Genomic DNA, 14,775 nt, shown 5'->3' with positions numbered 1-14,775 from the left:
ACTCTTTGAGGTGACCAAGGAGAAGTTTTGAGAAGAACCAGACTTAAAATGAAACCCTGTATGTTCTAGATGACACTAGATTCAATTGTAAATACTAAATACTAGAATTCCAAATTCTATACTATAAAGTCAATCATTACTACTAATTGATGTCGATAGTGTAGCATTCACACAGAATCAATTCAGGTTCTGAATTCATTTCTACCAGCATTACCTCATGTCAAAGACGGTCTACCAGTTTGGCCAGTGACCTGTGTTTTGGCAGCTGGTAGACGGTCAGACTCAAAGCCTGCTCAGAAGATTTTAGCTGTGAAGACCACAGATAAATAAAGTGGTGTTTCTTGACATAGTAAAGGGTCAGAGCAATACCACAGGTGCAGAACTGACTCAGGTCAGTACAAACCCAACAACAGCATGTGTGAGATACAATGATAACAAGCCCCGAGCTCAAATCTACATATCTAATCTGTTTATCTAGATATGAATCACACAACCTCACTTTTTAGGAAAATTGATCATGTCTACACTGGAATTCAGAAAACGAATTGCACCCTTTGTAATACTTTATTAAAGAATATATTTAAACGATGTATAAAAGAAACAATAATCACACATTGCTTTTAAAAATTTATTAGATGCTATTTAATGTATAAATGAAATATACATTAGTAACAAAATTGTAAACATTAGTATTAACAAATTTTACCCATTTTGATAAGGTACAATAAAATGTAGGAATTTGATTAAACACATAAAAATTTATGCAAATTCAAGAGTTTTCATATGCTTCAAAAGGAATACTGTTATATTCCAAACATCAAACTTTGTACTTGCTTTATGTCACAAAATACTGACAATAATAATTTCTCATCATATGAGATTTACTTCGGGACTAAGATCTCACCATCCTATAGAACTATACAAGATTTAAACCATCATCTTTCAATTACATGTACACCTCAGTAGGTCAGTAAATTATAGAAATTCCTCTAAATCATGTATTCTCTCTCTCTATCTCTCTCTCTCTATTTTTCCAGTGTTTTATAAAGCCACTAACTATGGAGTGCTCAAAATCTTTGGTAAATAAATAACACTGCGATTACCTATTTAAATGAATAACAAAAGTCATATTGTGTATATTTATAGAATTAGACTAAGCAGCAACAGGATGATTGACTTTGGAAATGTGTAGACTACATTTTTAAGCATTTGGTCTTCAAAAGATATAATAGTTTTTCCACTATAGTTTCATGTGAATCTGTAGATTAGACAGACTTTACTATCTCTTGCATAAAACTGACCATAAAAACAAAGAAATGTTTTATAGCTTAAATTAGTCGAGTCAAATTTGCTCAAAAGCATGCTTAAAATAATGTCAGATATTATTGTAAACACATTTCTTTTTTACATAACATAAATCAACAACTGATATTATTAGACATTGAAGCTTAATATAAATGATTTCTCCAAAACAGAATAAACACTACTTCACTTCAAATACTCCACTGAGTCCATGGTTCAGAGTTTTTTTACCAAATCTGAAATGAATAATAAAAAAAGTTAATAGGATAATTTAATATTATTAAAAGAGATTTATATGCACACTGATCAGCCATAACATTTAATACTGCCTGCCTAAAAACAGCTAATAACATTGATGATCTAGATACAATGGCACCGTGGCATTTGGTATATTAGGGAAAAGGGGACACTCAGTACTTGAATAAAACAGGGAAAATGGGCAAGCGTAAGGATTTGAGTGACTTTGACAAGCATCTTCATATCGAAAGGTCTTGTGGGGTGTTCAGTATGCTGTAGCTTTTACCTACCAATGGTGGTCCAAGGAAGGACAAACGGTGAACCAGCAACAGGGTCAAAAGTGACCAAGACTCATTGATGAGTGTGGAGAGAGAAAGTGAGCCCGTCTAATACAATCCCACAGAAGAGCTATAATGCATCACTAACTGCTGAAAAATGAATGCAAGTATGATAGAAAGTCATTACACGGTGCATCACAGCTTGCTGTATATTTAGCTGTGTAGCTGCAGGTTGGACTCCTGTCCATTGTCAAAAGCACCTACAATGTGCAAGATGCAAGAGTGCATCAGAAGTAGAAGAAGATGGTAGAAGATGGATGAATCATGTTTGCTTTTACATCATGTAGACAGCCGTGTAACCTGAGGAAGAGATGGGTCCAGGATGCACAATGGGAAGAAGGCTTGGTAATGTATGCCGGTACACTGTAAAAACTGTTGAGGAACTGACTGAGGAATGGACTGAGGAACATGACAAACTATGCTGACAAGGTGTTGGCTTGACCTACAAATTTCCCAGACCTGTCTGATTGATCACCACCTCACAATTTACAGAACTTTAAGGATCTGCTGCTAAAATAATCTCTGTCAGGAATCTTGTGCACTCCACGCCTCGAGGGTTCAGAGCTGTTGTGACTGCACAAGGGAGACAGACACAATATTAAGCAGGTGGTTTTAATGTCATGGCTGACCAGTGTACATACAAATACAGTACACTTTGCGCTTAAACAGTTTATAACATGAATCTTACATTAAATTGGCATTATTTGTTAATTAAATGTATTAAATGTTTTCTCAAAAAAAAAAGGTTGATGGAAATCCTACCTTAGCTTTCTGATTGATCTTACATTCTATGGCTGTGCAGAACAGTGTGCAATAAGACGTTGGCTCGGGGCTGAAAAATCTGGTTCCATCTTTGATGTATGTGCCAAGGTGTCTTCTTCCAGCTGTCATGAAATACAATATCAAAAGTCAGTGTGAGATCAAGATAAAAAAAATCTAATATGTGAAAAGTTCACTTGTTGGGGTTTGCATTTTTTCAAATAAGTCTCACACCAGTACTGTTCATTGTTATTTGGTGCGAGAATGCATTGCCTACCTTCTCTCTGAGGTAAGTGTGAGCGCAAGGCCCAATTCCTCTCAAGGTGAGACCCACAATAAAGCACCACACAGACAGACCAGTCTCCAAGGCTGACAGCAGAATGCATGGAAACCACAAAGCTAGTGTTGTGTCCTTAAAGACAAAAAAACATCAGTCTAGAAGCTCAACACATCTGACACTCTGACACACTGTTCATTAAAACCTTCTGTAATAATGCTGCAGTCTAACAGTATGCAGTTATAGTCAACAACAAAAATGAACAGAATTATAAACACTATTACCCAAACAACATTATGAGTTAGCATAAACTCACATAAATGCGTGTAGTGTCAAAGGGGCAGTTGGCAGAGACAGGTGAGCGAGCATTAATGGGCATGTCTGTATTGTTGCAGCCCTGCAAAAGGACACTGCCGTTGGCTGAAATAGTGAGGCTGATGGCCAGTAGAAGACCAACGCAGCAGGCTGCAGAAAGCAGAGTGTTTAAGAAGGAGCTCACCAACAGTCCCACATGCTGGAGGAAAAGCAGAATTTCAGTGAGCTCCAGGACTTCCTTTAAGTTATATCGTCAACCATATATTAGCCATCCACTTAAATACTGATAACAGGAACCAAAAGAGGCTCAATGAGGTGTCTGGTCAAGTTTTTAAATAGTTAGCAAACACAAATGTAATACACGTAAGAAAAATCAGATTGATAAATATATCCAGGTAAATAAGATGGTTTCTTACTAGTTTGACATTCTTAATATTCCTTGACACCAAAATTGCAACAATTCCACTTGCAATGCTCTAAAGAATAAAAAGCAAATTAGTGCAATGATACGCATTCATGACAGACAGACAGACTGACAGACAGACATACATATAGAATTTCATTGTCAATGCATAGTACAGGTACACAGCAACAAAGTGCAGTTTGGCATCTACCAGAAGTGCAATGATACACATGCACAACAAACAGACAGACAGACAGACAGACAGACAGACAGACAGATATAACTTTATTGTAATTGCATAGTACTGGTACACAGCAACAAAATGCAGTTAGGCATCTACCAGAAGTGCAATGATACACATTCACAACAGACAGACAGAGAGAGAGAGAGAGAGAGAGAGAGATAGATAGATAGATAGATAGATAGAGACAGACACACAGACAGACAGACAGACAGACAGACAGATAGATAGATCTTTATTATAATTGCATAGTACATATCCACAGCAACTGCAGTTTGGAATCTACCAGAAGTGCAATGATATGCATTCACAGCAGACAGACAGATAGACAGACATTGCACTTCTGGTAGATTCCAAACCGCAGTTGTTGTGGATCTGTCTGTCTGTCTGTCTGTCTGTCTGTCTGTCTGTCTATCTGTCTGTCTGTTGTGAATGCATATCATTGCACTTCTGGTAGATTCCAAACCGCAGTTGCTGCGGATCTGTCTGTCTGTCTCTCTATCTGTCTGTTGTGAATGCATGAGTAGCAATGAGTAGCAAATCTGCAAATAGACAAGTGCAGATAATTATGATATATTTCATACCCACATTTGAATATGATCAATAATAATAATTTATATTCCACCCTACCAGCAGTCCTGAGGTGACAGCTATGATGTTGGACACTGTGTACTCTGTAGAGATTGTGCCTGTTGGTTTAGAGATGTGTCGTAAAACGCTGCCATGGACGATGGCGCCCAAGATGAAGTTGACATGACCGACCACAATGAGTGTTAGTCCTTTAGTCATCAGCCTCCCAGGACCTTTCTGTTGGTCTAACAAACAGAATATTACACGTTTCAAATGTGTTAGTAAGTCTGCAAACTTATCACCAGCACATCAATAATCGTTATTACAGGTAAACAATCGTTATTACAGGTGGGAAAAAAGTCTCAATTTCTAGGTGCATTTTGAACAAAAAAAAGCACCGCAAAAAAGCTCTAATGACTAAACCGCTGAAGCAGCAAAACAAGCCATGATCTTACCAAAGCCACACATATTCTCCATAAGCACTTTGAGATTATTTTTAACCCAAATAAAAAAATCTCTTCCGTCTTTTAGTAAGTCCGAGTTAGTCAACGCCCATCTGCTCACCTGTACACCGGAAGTGGGCGGAGCCTAGGGTTAAAGGCCATGCGCTTGGTTGTGTTAATTATCCCTCAAAAAGCTCAGTTCAAAGTCTACGATTAGGGACATATAATTTAACCTTATATTTGATGCAGGTTTCACAGTTAACAATGAAATTTCAAAGCACAGGCTGAAAATATGGCGATGATCATTTCCCCCCCTTGTGGAGTAGATCACACTGTAAACACAATTTTACTGCTGTTATAAAAGGCTCATGAATAGCTAACAATAGTTCTAAAATTTCATTCAGATAGACAGAAAGAAGTGTTTAATACTGAGTCGGCTAATGCTTGAGTTGCCCACGGTGTTGGTTGTCCTCATATGTGTCATCAGCCATGATAGGGATGTTGATGGTACCAGACATGACAGGTCCCTTTCAGTCGGGCATCGTTCCATTATTGTGCCCCACTGTACATTCCTTTGTATGTTGAAATGTTTCTCATTGTGGTGATTGGTATTAATAACTGCTGACAGACTGGCTTCTGTGAATACCTTTTTAGTTATTTTTTTTGAATCAGCATGAATCAGCATGGCCTTGATGTCTCTTAGGGCCTGGCACTGGCCATCTGTTTTTGCCTTAAACTTGGTTATCCAACACTGTCCACCCACCTCAGTTTTGGTAGGCTGTCTGCCATCCGTTTCATATCAACAACGCTCCATGGAATGTACTTTGTGTTTTGGTGTTCAATATAGGGAGCTGAAAATCTGGAGGCTCTGAAAGGGAACATCAGTTCCATTATCCCTCATAATTATTTTGCTTTTCTCAATATCCGAGCCTTGTTGAATTTTACTCAGTATGACCATGGGATAAGTTGTTGACCTAGTGTGTTTCTACATTTTATTTCTTCTCAGCTTGTGGAGAAAGTTCTTGGTGGTAGCACATAGTGGTCGATAGACATACGCTATGTAATAGTGCATCGCATGGGTTCCGATACTGTAATAGTGCATTGCATGGGTTCCGATACTGTAATAGTGCATTGCATGGGTTCCAGTTCTGTAATAGTGCATTAGTGGGTTTGGCTCTTGCATCTTTTATCATTTATTAAGCCACTATATTCTCTTATTTCCTTATCCTCCTTAATAGTTTTTATCCCCTTTTCTCTTAATTTCTCTTGTTGATTTCCTCTCCAATTTTTCATAAAGGTATTTATTCTCATCATTTTTTGATTGACTGAATAATCCAGAGGCACCCACCTGTGTCTCTGCGACCATCGTGTGGCTACTCTTGGAAGTATATTTCCACAGTAGGTTTTCTGTATCTGACATATTGTCTCTCCTGCTGATAAGGAGAGATTGAGTTTTGGGCTTGTTCTCATTTTATTCTCACATCTTGTTAGCCTGCCCCTCCCAATGAACAGTGATTTAGAATAGTGCTACTGGATGTCCGCGTTCACTTCTCAGTGGACAGCCTCTTACCATACCTTCAACATCAGGTTTTCAGAATCCCGAAGGGGAAATTTGTTTTTTTGTTCCAGTTCTGTTCTACTCCTACTTCTTTTATCAACTGATAGATGCCTTTATAATCATATGGGGATTATTTGAGTTTTATATGTCCTTCCTAGCAACCAATCACTCAATTTTCCATTCGGTATAAACTTCTAGAGACTTTTGAGTGTCCAAGGAGATCAGTAGATTACCGAGATCACACTTTTTTCTTCATTCTGACATTTGATGTGAACCCTACCCAAAGCCTCACATACACACACAAAATAGCTTTGCCTCTTTCTTCCCTGAAATTTAGAATTATTACTTGTCTATATGGTTTAATACATTTAGCAAATAAAGCTGTAGCAAGAAACACAAAAATGGTATTCTGAATTTTGCACAAGTATTTTGCTTATTTTATTTTTTAATTTGTACTGTCATGGATGTTTGGTACAATAAACAAACAATAAAAACATAGCCCACTGTCCTAATATACATGTACTGGCAAAGTGGGCTGAGGAACACACATTTCAGTAACAACAAAATGAAGTTCAGGTGACGTCATAACATTCACACAAGGCAAAAAAAAAAAAAAAAAGTTTTGCATACTATAGCAATACAAATCTAACTGCAACATCAAAATATTTTCTATTTTACATCTATAAAAATATCAGCAAGAGAGCAGTGTAAGGAAAAGTAGATGGCAGGATAATCAGACACGTGATGCTTGTTTTATGGTACTCAGACATGAAAGAAGAAAAGTGTTTCCTGAGCAAGGTGGCACGTGGCTCCTGACTTTCACTGCGAGCTGCCATCCATAATCTTAGCATTGGACAAAAAAAAAAAAAACTAATTTAAATTCTGAGATAAATAAATCTGACATGGCAATGTTGCTCAAACACTTCTATGTAAATTAATACAAAATGCCTGAATGTTAGGGCTGGTGGTTGTTAGAATCATGTGGTTGTGTCTAATAATTAAAGTTTTAGCTTTTTTTTCAAGGCCAAGTTAAGAAACAGGGTCACAATAAATGTTATTAATAGTTTAACCATTTGCTTTTGCTTTTTGATAAATACACAACATACCAATATAATTAAATCACTAACACAAAATTAAAAAGACAGTAATAATTTGTTTGGTTTAAAGAAAGAGGCAACAAGGAAATTCAATGACAAACTGGTTAACAGAATAAATGCATCTATAAGTGTTTTGTTCACAAGGCAGGTGGCAGAAGGGGTGAATAACGTGAACGTCCTTCGAGAACTCGATCCTCAGTCCCATAAAGACAAGCAAGGTAAAGTATACACGTGGAGGGAAAACATCTGCAACGAAAAAAATTATATCCAAGAAAAACTAGGATGTAGGATTAGGACTCCTCCATGATGCATATCTGAGCTGTTCCCACTGCTGTTAGCTGTAGCTCCTAGGTAATTTACTACTTCATGTACCTGGATTGAAGTTAACTTGCTATGTGAACTGTGCCATGAGTTGTTCAGTAGCAGTATAAACGCCTCCCTGCGTTTACTCCTCGGATATGTGTTCTCTGTGCTCACATCATGTGTTGGATTGTTTCAGGCAGGGGGTTCGGTTGGGCTGGAGGTCCTGGTGGCAGGGAGAGGGCATGGGCCCTGGGACCCTCGCTTAGCTTTGTGCCCTTTTCTGGTCCTCAAGAAGACATCCCCACCGGACCCTGGGCATGTCTACTAGAAAGACAGAAAAACAAAGTCAGACATGGCTTTTAACTTATAGACAGCATGTTGTATTTAAAGCTTTATGAATATTAGTTAATTTATTAAGCTCATTTGTAAAATGAAATGAGAGCAAGCACCTCACGAGGTAATTACAGCTACAGTGGCTTGCAAAAGTGTTTAACTACCCAGATAATATCTGAAGAACAAATTATGAATACGCATATTCTTCTTGGCAATATTTTTATTGCAAACTGATGTTCTCTTACAGTGAACTGTTATAATTAAAATGAATTATTGCAGGATTTCAGGAGATTCTACCAAATACTAGTCTGATGGGGTTGAATACTTACGCAAAGATTTTAAAGATTTGCTGATTATTAATCGAAGTCAGTTTCTAAAAATCGAATTTAAAAACATTGGATTGTAATGCAGTTGGTTTGAAATCTTGGCTAAAACAAACTGTGTGTGTCATTTGTAATACAGTCAAATCATATGAATAATAAGGGGGTTGAATACATTTGCGTGGCACTGTGACTTCAACAGTATCTTATTGTACGTTATTGTAATCTTTCCCATGACATTACATTTTAATGCAGCAGCTAATAGAGATGATGCAAGTCTTTGAGCTCATGCTCAGAAATAATTATGTAAGTAAAAGAGCACTGAAAAGTACAAACAGTGAAAATATGAAGTAAAATATTTGAAGAATGGAGTAATAGAGGTGTCTTTGGCACAGAAACAGAGAGAAACCCTCTTTCATCTGTTATTTAAAGAAACATATATTACAAGAATTCATGGGCTTTTTGCTGAGACAGATAAGGAAATACATTGGATTTTGTGCATTAATAGATATTTACCTGGTTGGGTTTAGGTATACATTTTGTCTTGCAGGCCACCAGGCGATATGGCTGGTAACGGTTGGGCCACTCTGCTGAGTGAAAGAAGTAGTCGGACTGAGCAAAAAAAAGCAAAGCCAGAGAATGTGTGACAGCTGAACGGTTCAAGATTTCAAATCTGGGTGTTTGGAAGTGTTATATTGGGTTATTGTGAGGGACAGAACTCAGTGGGTTAATAAGTAAACCAGATGTTGGTCAAGAGTATAAAGAGTGAATGGCAGAATTCTTAATGGTATAAGCACATTCAGTTCAAATGGCCCATTAAATGTGAGCTTGATTCCTCTGTTTTATGATAAACTGAATTGCCAAAAGGTGAAAGTGAATTATTAGGGTTAAAAGAAAATAGAAAGATCAGTAAGTAGGGACAAGTCCTCCTTTATGAAATCTGCTGTGTATTTTATTACCTATATCCACCGTTGAGCTCTGGATGCACCTGCTGCTCCACTGCTCCCCACGGTGCAGTGGCAATAAAGTACTCTTTGTTGACACAGTTTCTAAGGCTGTCTGGAATACGACCTGTGCAAACAACAAAACAAAAACACAAGCTTAGGTCCAGAAAACATTGTAGAATATTCCTGTGGATCAATGAGTGAGCAGATTTTAGAAAGACATACCCGTGATGGCTCTTCTAATTTCAGTGGCAGCCGCCTCTCGCATCTCCAGCGAGGCCTGCTCACTGTACCAGGCTGTATGAGGTGTGCAGATCAGATTGGGAGCATCTTTTAGTGGACCTTGGGTAAAACTTGTGAGGAAAAATAAGAGAATATTAATTAGAGAGAAGCATAAACTCATACTTCTTTTAAAAATACAATACTATGTAGAATCCCAACAACACCCAAGTTCTCTAGATAATCAACTTCACAACTGAGCAACAACACATAATTCCCAACAAGGATAATTAGTCGTCTCTTACTGTCTATGCACCAAATTAGAGAATAAATTTAAATCTCGTTCTCCCTCTTGATGTGCTCCAAATTTCTCCCCAGAACAACAGCATTTTGGTAGACACCTGGCAGACATAACCATTTTGGTAGTCTAGTACACCAGCTCTGCTGTACTAAACTAGAAGGCAATAAATGATAGTCTCCAAAGATTTCTTCCTGTTCATCCCAATGAGAAGTAGCTAGATAAATCTGTAAGGTTGTGTATTGGCCAGTATGGTTGTTTTTATTTATGTAAATAAAACATGAAAGGTTTTTCAAATAATGTGAAGACATCCTGCTGTATATCTAAACCAACATCTGAAAAGTGAAAGTTCTGCTGTAAGCACATAGCTACAAATCTTACCTGAATGGTTCTGATTCGTGAACATCCAGAGCAGCTCCCCGGATTCTTCCTTCCTTCAGGGCTTGAGCCAGAGCTTTCTCATCCACCAGACCCCCACGTGCACAGTTCACCAGGAATGCACCCTGACGCATCTACAGCACAGTCACAGCATGTACCATTAATGCACACACTGTCACAAGCCCTCAGGGTGTTAGTGTACCACAACACACAATGCAGATTTATCAAAATAACCACTAGATGGCAGTGCTGCATAAAGATCTGCATCGACTAATTGTGTGCATGTCTGTGTGTGCGTGTGTGCGTGTTGTTACACAGCATTTGCACACCTGCTTGATGGTAAAGTCATTGATCAAGTGGTGATTGTGTTCATTTAGATTGCAATGCAGAGACACACAGTCACTTTGGTACAGCAGGTCCTGGAGGGTGTAGACTCTCTGGACACCCAGTGAGCGTTCCAATCCATCCTGTAGATACGGGTCGTAAAATATCACGTTGAAGCCAAATGCTTTTGCCCGAACCGCTACTGCCTGACCCGTTCGGCCTGTACAACACAAAGACAAATATACAATGCCCACTCAGCAAAACTTCAAATGTCAGTGTTTATCTCTGTTGTTGTCTCACCAAAACCTATGAGTCCAAGTGTCTCTCCCCGTATGCGAGCTGCTCCTGATGCCAGCTCCCTGATCTGCTCTATGCTCTGGAACCGCGAGCCCTCCCGGAGAGCCTGGTACAGCCAGGTGTTCCTCCGGTAAAGGTTCAGGATGTGACAGAGGGTAGAATCTGCAGTCTCCTCTACAGCTGCAGACGGGATATTACACACTGCAATTCCTACATAAACACACAAACAAGAAAATATTTATTGAAAAAAATGGATTGAATAGTGAAGAATCAAAACAATGTAGGCAGCTATCAGCCTTTATTTAAGTGTGTGTAATAGTTTCCCTATAAATCTCTGAAGCATTGCTCAACTGTAATAAATTCATTGTCAAAGGAGAAAATTTAAACACTCTCACTTAAAATCACAAACAGCCAGGAGAGTAGAAGTATGATGAAAATGTCCTGAATCTTGAATGTGAATAAACTATACATTAATCTGCAGATGGGGGGCACGGTGGCTTAGTGGTTAGCACGTTCGCCTCACACCTCCAGGGTTGGGGGTTTGATTCCCGCCTCCGCCTTGTGTGTGTGGAGTTTGCATGTTCTCCCCGTGCCTCGGGGGTTTCCTCCGGGTACTCCGGTTTCCTCCCCCGGTCCAAAGACATGCATGGTAGGTTGATTGGCATCTCTGAAAAATTGTCCGTAGTGTGTGATTGCGCGAGTGTGAGAGTAAATGAGTGTGTGTGTGCCCTGCGATAGGTTGGCACTCCGTCCAGGGTGTATCCTGCCTTGATGCCCGATGACGCCTGAGATAGGCACAGGCTCCCCGTGACCCGAGAAGTTCGGATAAGCGGTAGAAAATGAATGAATGAATGAATGAATGAACAATCTGCAGATGACTCAAACATGTAAACGGCAAACTTGGATGTCTGCTGTGATATTCCTCTTAGGCTTAATGGATTTCTCATGAAAGATACAGGAAATACAATTTCAGCAAACATACATGAAATAGATGTTTATGTCTTTAGATATTATAAACAGTGTTGTGTGCAGAAACTGATTAAGTGCAGTAAGTAGTAGAGGTGAGCGCTGGTCTCCATCCTTCACTATAATGAACTAAGATGGAGATTAGAGGACTGAAGTTCTCACTCATCTCATTTGGTATTCTGGTGACTCTGTGACCTGCTGTAGCTTATGCAGGTTCTTATTATTGTGCCTCCCACTCTAAACGTTCAACAACTTCACCAACAGGCAGTAGCAACACACAGGAAAAAGAGCTAGCATTTCCTTACATATACAATTTACTTGCATGCCGTAATGTCCGTGTGATGATTTGTTTAGAGAAGGTAACCATAAGCTTGTGAGGTATAGAGATGACAGATCAACTGAAACAACGCCATTCGGTCCAAACAGACTGCTAAATTTACACACTTTGTAATCAAACTACAGCTACATTTGGGTCTGTATGCTTTACTGATATTAATGTGCTGGCTCTGCCTCCAACCCTCTTTTTAACCTCTCGCGCAACAACTGCCCTCTCGTGATCAGCTTTTCCTCCTTGGCATTGTGTTCAGAAATTTCTCAGTACAGCAAAACTCGTTTGAAAAAATATATATATATATAAAAATCACAGAGAAAAATTCTCTTTTTCTCTTTTTTTTATTGCATCTAATGTACGCTTTCTGAAGCTGAATATGCAGAATTACAATAAAGATCTTTCTTTGACAAGGCCTGTGAAGTGCATTTTGTTGTGATGCAAACTCCAGCCTCTGTCACAGGCTGCAAATGCCTTCAGATCCTTTCAGACAAACGATTTCCCTCCACTCTGTGTACTCCCACGCAAAGCTTCTGAACAACACTGCTACAGAGCAGCACTATTCATCCTGTCTGTTTTACCTGTTGTGAAGTACAGCCTCTGCTCTGACTGTGACCTCTGTACAAAGACTCACCCATTTCTCCAGCAGCTTTAATATCAATGTTATCGTAGCCGCTGCCAATGCGGATAATGATGCGCAAGGCTTTAAATTTCTCCAGGTCCTCTCTGGTGAGTGTGATGGTGTGGTACATCATTGCTCCTACTGCCTCATTTAGTACCTGGAAAAAATATACACACAACCCTCATCATCTTCATCATCATCAGGATCAACCCCATCCCCCCCATGTATACATTATTGAGATGAAATGGCAAGCTTTTTCCTCTCGTTTGATCTCCAAAATCATTTTATCCCTGGGTAAATCGAAATCTAGTTCATGGCCTTCATCTAATTTCTTTGTAATTCATTATTCATTATTCAATTACCAATTCACATGATCCTCCCTTTATGAAAGAGTGCTGATATTCTACAATACAACATATTGATGGTTTAATAGAATTTAATATTTTTATTCCATGTGAGTAAAGATACAGCTCATACCTGGATAATTACAAAGAACAATATTTGAGTGATATGCGAGTACCTTCTCATGGATCTCCTGCGTGGACTGAGCATCACAGAAGGCCACGGTTGCCAAATCTTTAAGGATCGGCATTTCCACCGTACAGTCCCTCCCATCCAGCAGAGCAACCAGCGGCCGTGGATGCATCGGTCCGTTCATGATTTGTGGCCTTATACCTGCAGAGAGAGAGAGAGAGAGAGAGAGAGAGAGAGAGAGAGAGAAAATACAGACAGATTTCATTTCATGCACTTGTAAAGTTTAGAGAACCACTTTGCATTTGTAAGCGTTTGAGAAAGCAAGAAAATTAGAATGGGATCAACACACTTTGTATGACTTTCCAGCTCACCCTCTTGCTGTGAATCTGGTTGTCATGGAGATTACAGGATTTGAACAGGATTATGAATATATTTAATTTAATGGTATCTGGGAGAGTGGAGTGAGTTGTCTCTGCTATTTGTCTTCACTCTGGCCATTGTTCAGAAATATCTAAGAATTATTTACAAATCTGTCACTAAAGAAGTACGGATCACGGAATCAGCTTCGTCCTTGGTTTCAACATTTAAAACAGAACGAGACGATAGTCTCAGTAGGACTTTCCTGCTTAATAAAAAAATGAATGAAACAAAAACAGACGCAGAGCATTCAAGGCTAAGTGACACATAAAGCAGCAATACTGATGGAAGATCAAAGCCTCACAGCTTCGGTTAGTGGTACGGCATCATATTAATAATAGTAAGTTGCATTTAAAAAGCACTTTCATCAGCCTCAAGGTTGCTCACAATTAGCAATACACAATTCACATGGGAGATGTGACACTGAAAAGGAACTTATGTTCAGATGGCTGAGTGTTCCTGATACTACTGCGTGCTATCAAAGCTAAAAGCTTTTTTGGACATCTGCAAAGACACACACAAACCCAAGTGCTTTATTTTTAAACAAGCCAAGTTGAGAGGGTACTTTCATGCTACCAGCTTATCCAACCACGCAGCACACACTCTAATGCAAGAGAAAGCACACTCCCAAAATCAAAAATTATGGCTTTTCTGTGTGCACACGCGTGTGCGTGTGTGTGTGTGTATATGAGAGAGAGAGAGGGAGACAGACAGACAAAGAGAGAGACAAACAGAGAGAGAGAAAGAGACACACAGACAGAGAGAGAGACAGACAGAGAGAGAGAGAGAGAGAAAGAGTGAGAAACAGAGAGAGAGAAAGAGAAAGCGAGAGAGAGAGAAGCGTAGATTATATAATGTAATAGTGTCCAAAACCACATGAACAATAAAGGACTGTCAAAACAAAAGGAAATGAGCAAAAGTTTCCAGTGTGGACATGTGCTGACGTGTGTGCTTCATCGAGGGTGTGTGTTTGCAGGGGTATCTGACTTTTGCCAGACTTTTACTTTTTAAG

General features: G+C 39.0%; 2 protein-coding genes across 11 annotated transcripts in view; both read right to left on the bottom strand.

Moving 5' to 3' along the window:
• Positions 1 to 614: 614 nt before the first annotated feature.
• On the bottom strand, positions 615 to 5,024 carry LOC113659475 (keratinocyte-associated protein 3). The gene is made up of 7 exons (XM_027172288.2): positions 4,898 to 5,024; positions 4,503 to 4,687; positions 3,645 to 3,704; positions 3,230 to 3,427; positions 2,914 to 3,048; positions 2,640 to 2,761; positions 615 to 1,538 (listed from the first exon to the last, which is right to left on the bottom strand). The coding sequence occupies exons 1-6, from the start codon at positions 4,917 to 4,919 to the stop codon at positions 2,666 to 2,668; spliced, it is 696 nt and encodes a 231-aa protein (XP_027028089.1). The 5' UTR covers positions 4,920 to 5,024; the 3' UTR covers positions 615 to 1,538; positions 2,640 to 2,665.
• Positions 5,025 to 6,845: 1,821 nt separating this feature from the next.
• Positions 6,846 to 14,775, bottom strand: part of ctbp2a (C-terminal binding protein 2a) — a 26,514-nt gene continuing 18,584 nt past the window's right edge. For 3 of the 10 annotated variants that reach the window (XM_047821507.1, XM_027172284.2, XM_027172285.2), the window contains 9 exons: positions 13,393 to 13,547; positions 12,885 to 13,029; positions 10,960 to 11,166; positions 10,665 to 10,879; positions 10,339 to 10,469; positions 9,666 to 9,793; positions 9,456 to 9,567; positions 9,013 to 9,108; positions 6,846 to 8,167 (listed from right to left, as the gene is read on the bottom strand). In XM_047821507.1, coding sequence (XP_047677463.1) covers positions 8,131 to 8,167; positions 9,013 to 9,108; positions 9,456 to 9,567; positions 9,666 to 9,793; positions 10,339 to 10,469; positions 10,665 to 10,879; positions 10,960 to 11,166; positions 12,885 to 13,029; positions 13,393 to 13,547 — 1,226 coding nt within the window. In that variant the 3' untranslated portion in view covers positions 6,846 to 8,130. The remainder of the gene's footprint in view (positions 8,168 to 9,012; positions 9,109 to 9,455; positions 9,568 to 9,665; positions 9,794 to 10,338; positions 10,470 to 10,664; positions 10,880 to 10,959; positions 11,167 to 12,884; positions 13,030 to 13,392; positions 13,548 to 14,775) is intronic. The other 7 variants (XM_027172287.2, XM_027172280.2, XM_047821503.1 and 4 more) reach the window with 5 other exon arrangements.

The sequence above is a fragment of the Tachysurus fulvidraco genome, chromosome 12 (genome assembly GCF_022655615.1).
Source record: "Tachysurus fulvidraco isolate hzauxx_2018 chromosome 12, HZAU_PFXX_2.0, whole genome shotgun sequence".
Lineage (NCBI taxonomy): Eukaryota > Metazoa > Chordata > Actinopteri > Siluriformes > Bagridae > Tachysurus > Tachysurus fulvidraco.
Note: the sequence above shows the minus strand (reverse complement) of the source record. Positions and strands in the feature narration are given on the sequence as shown.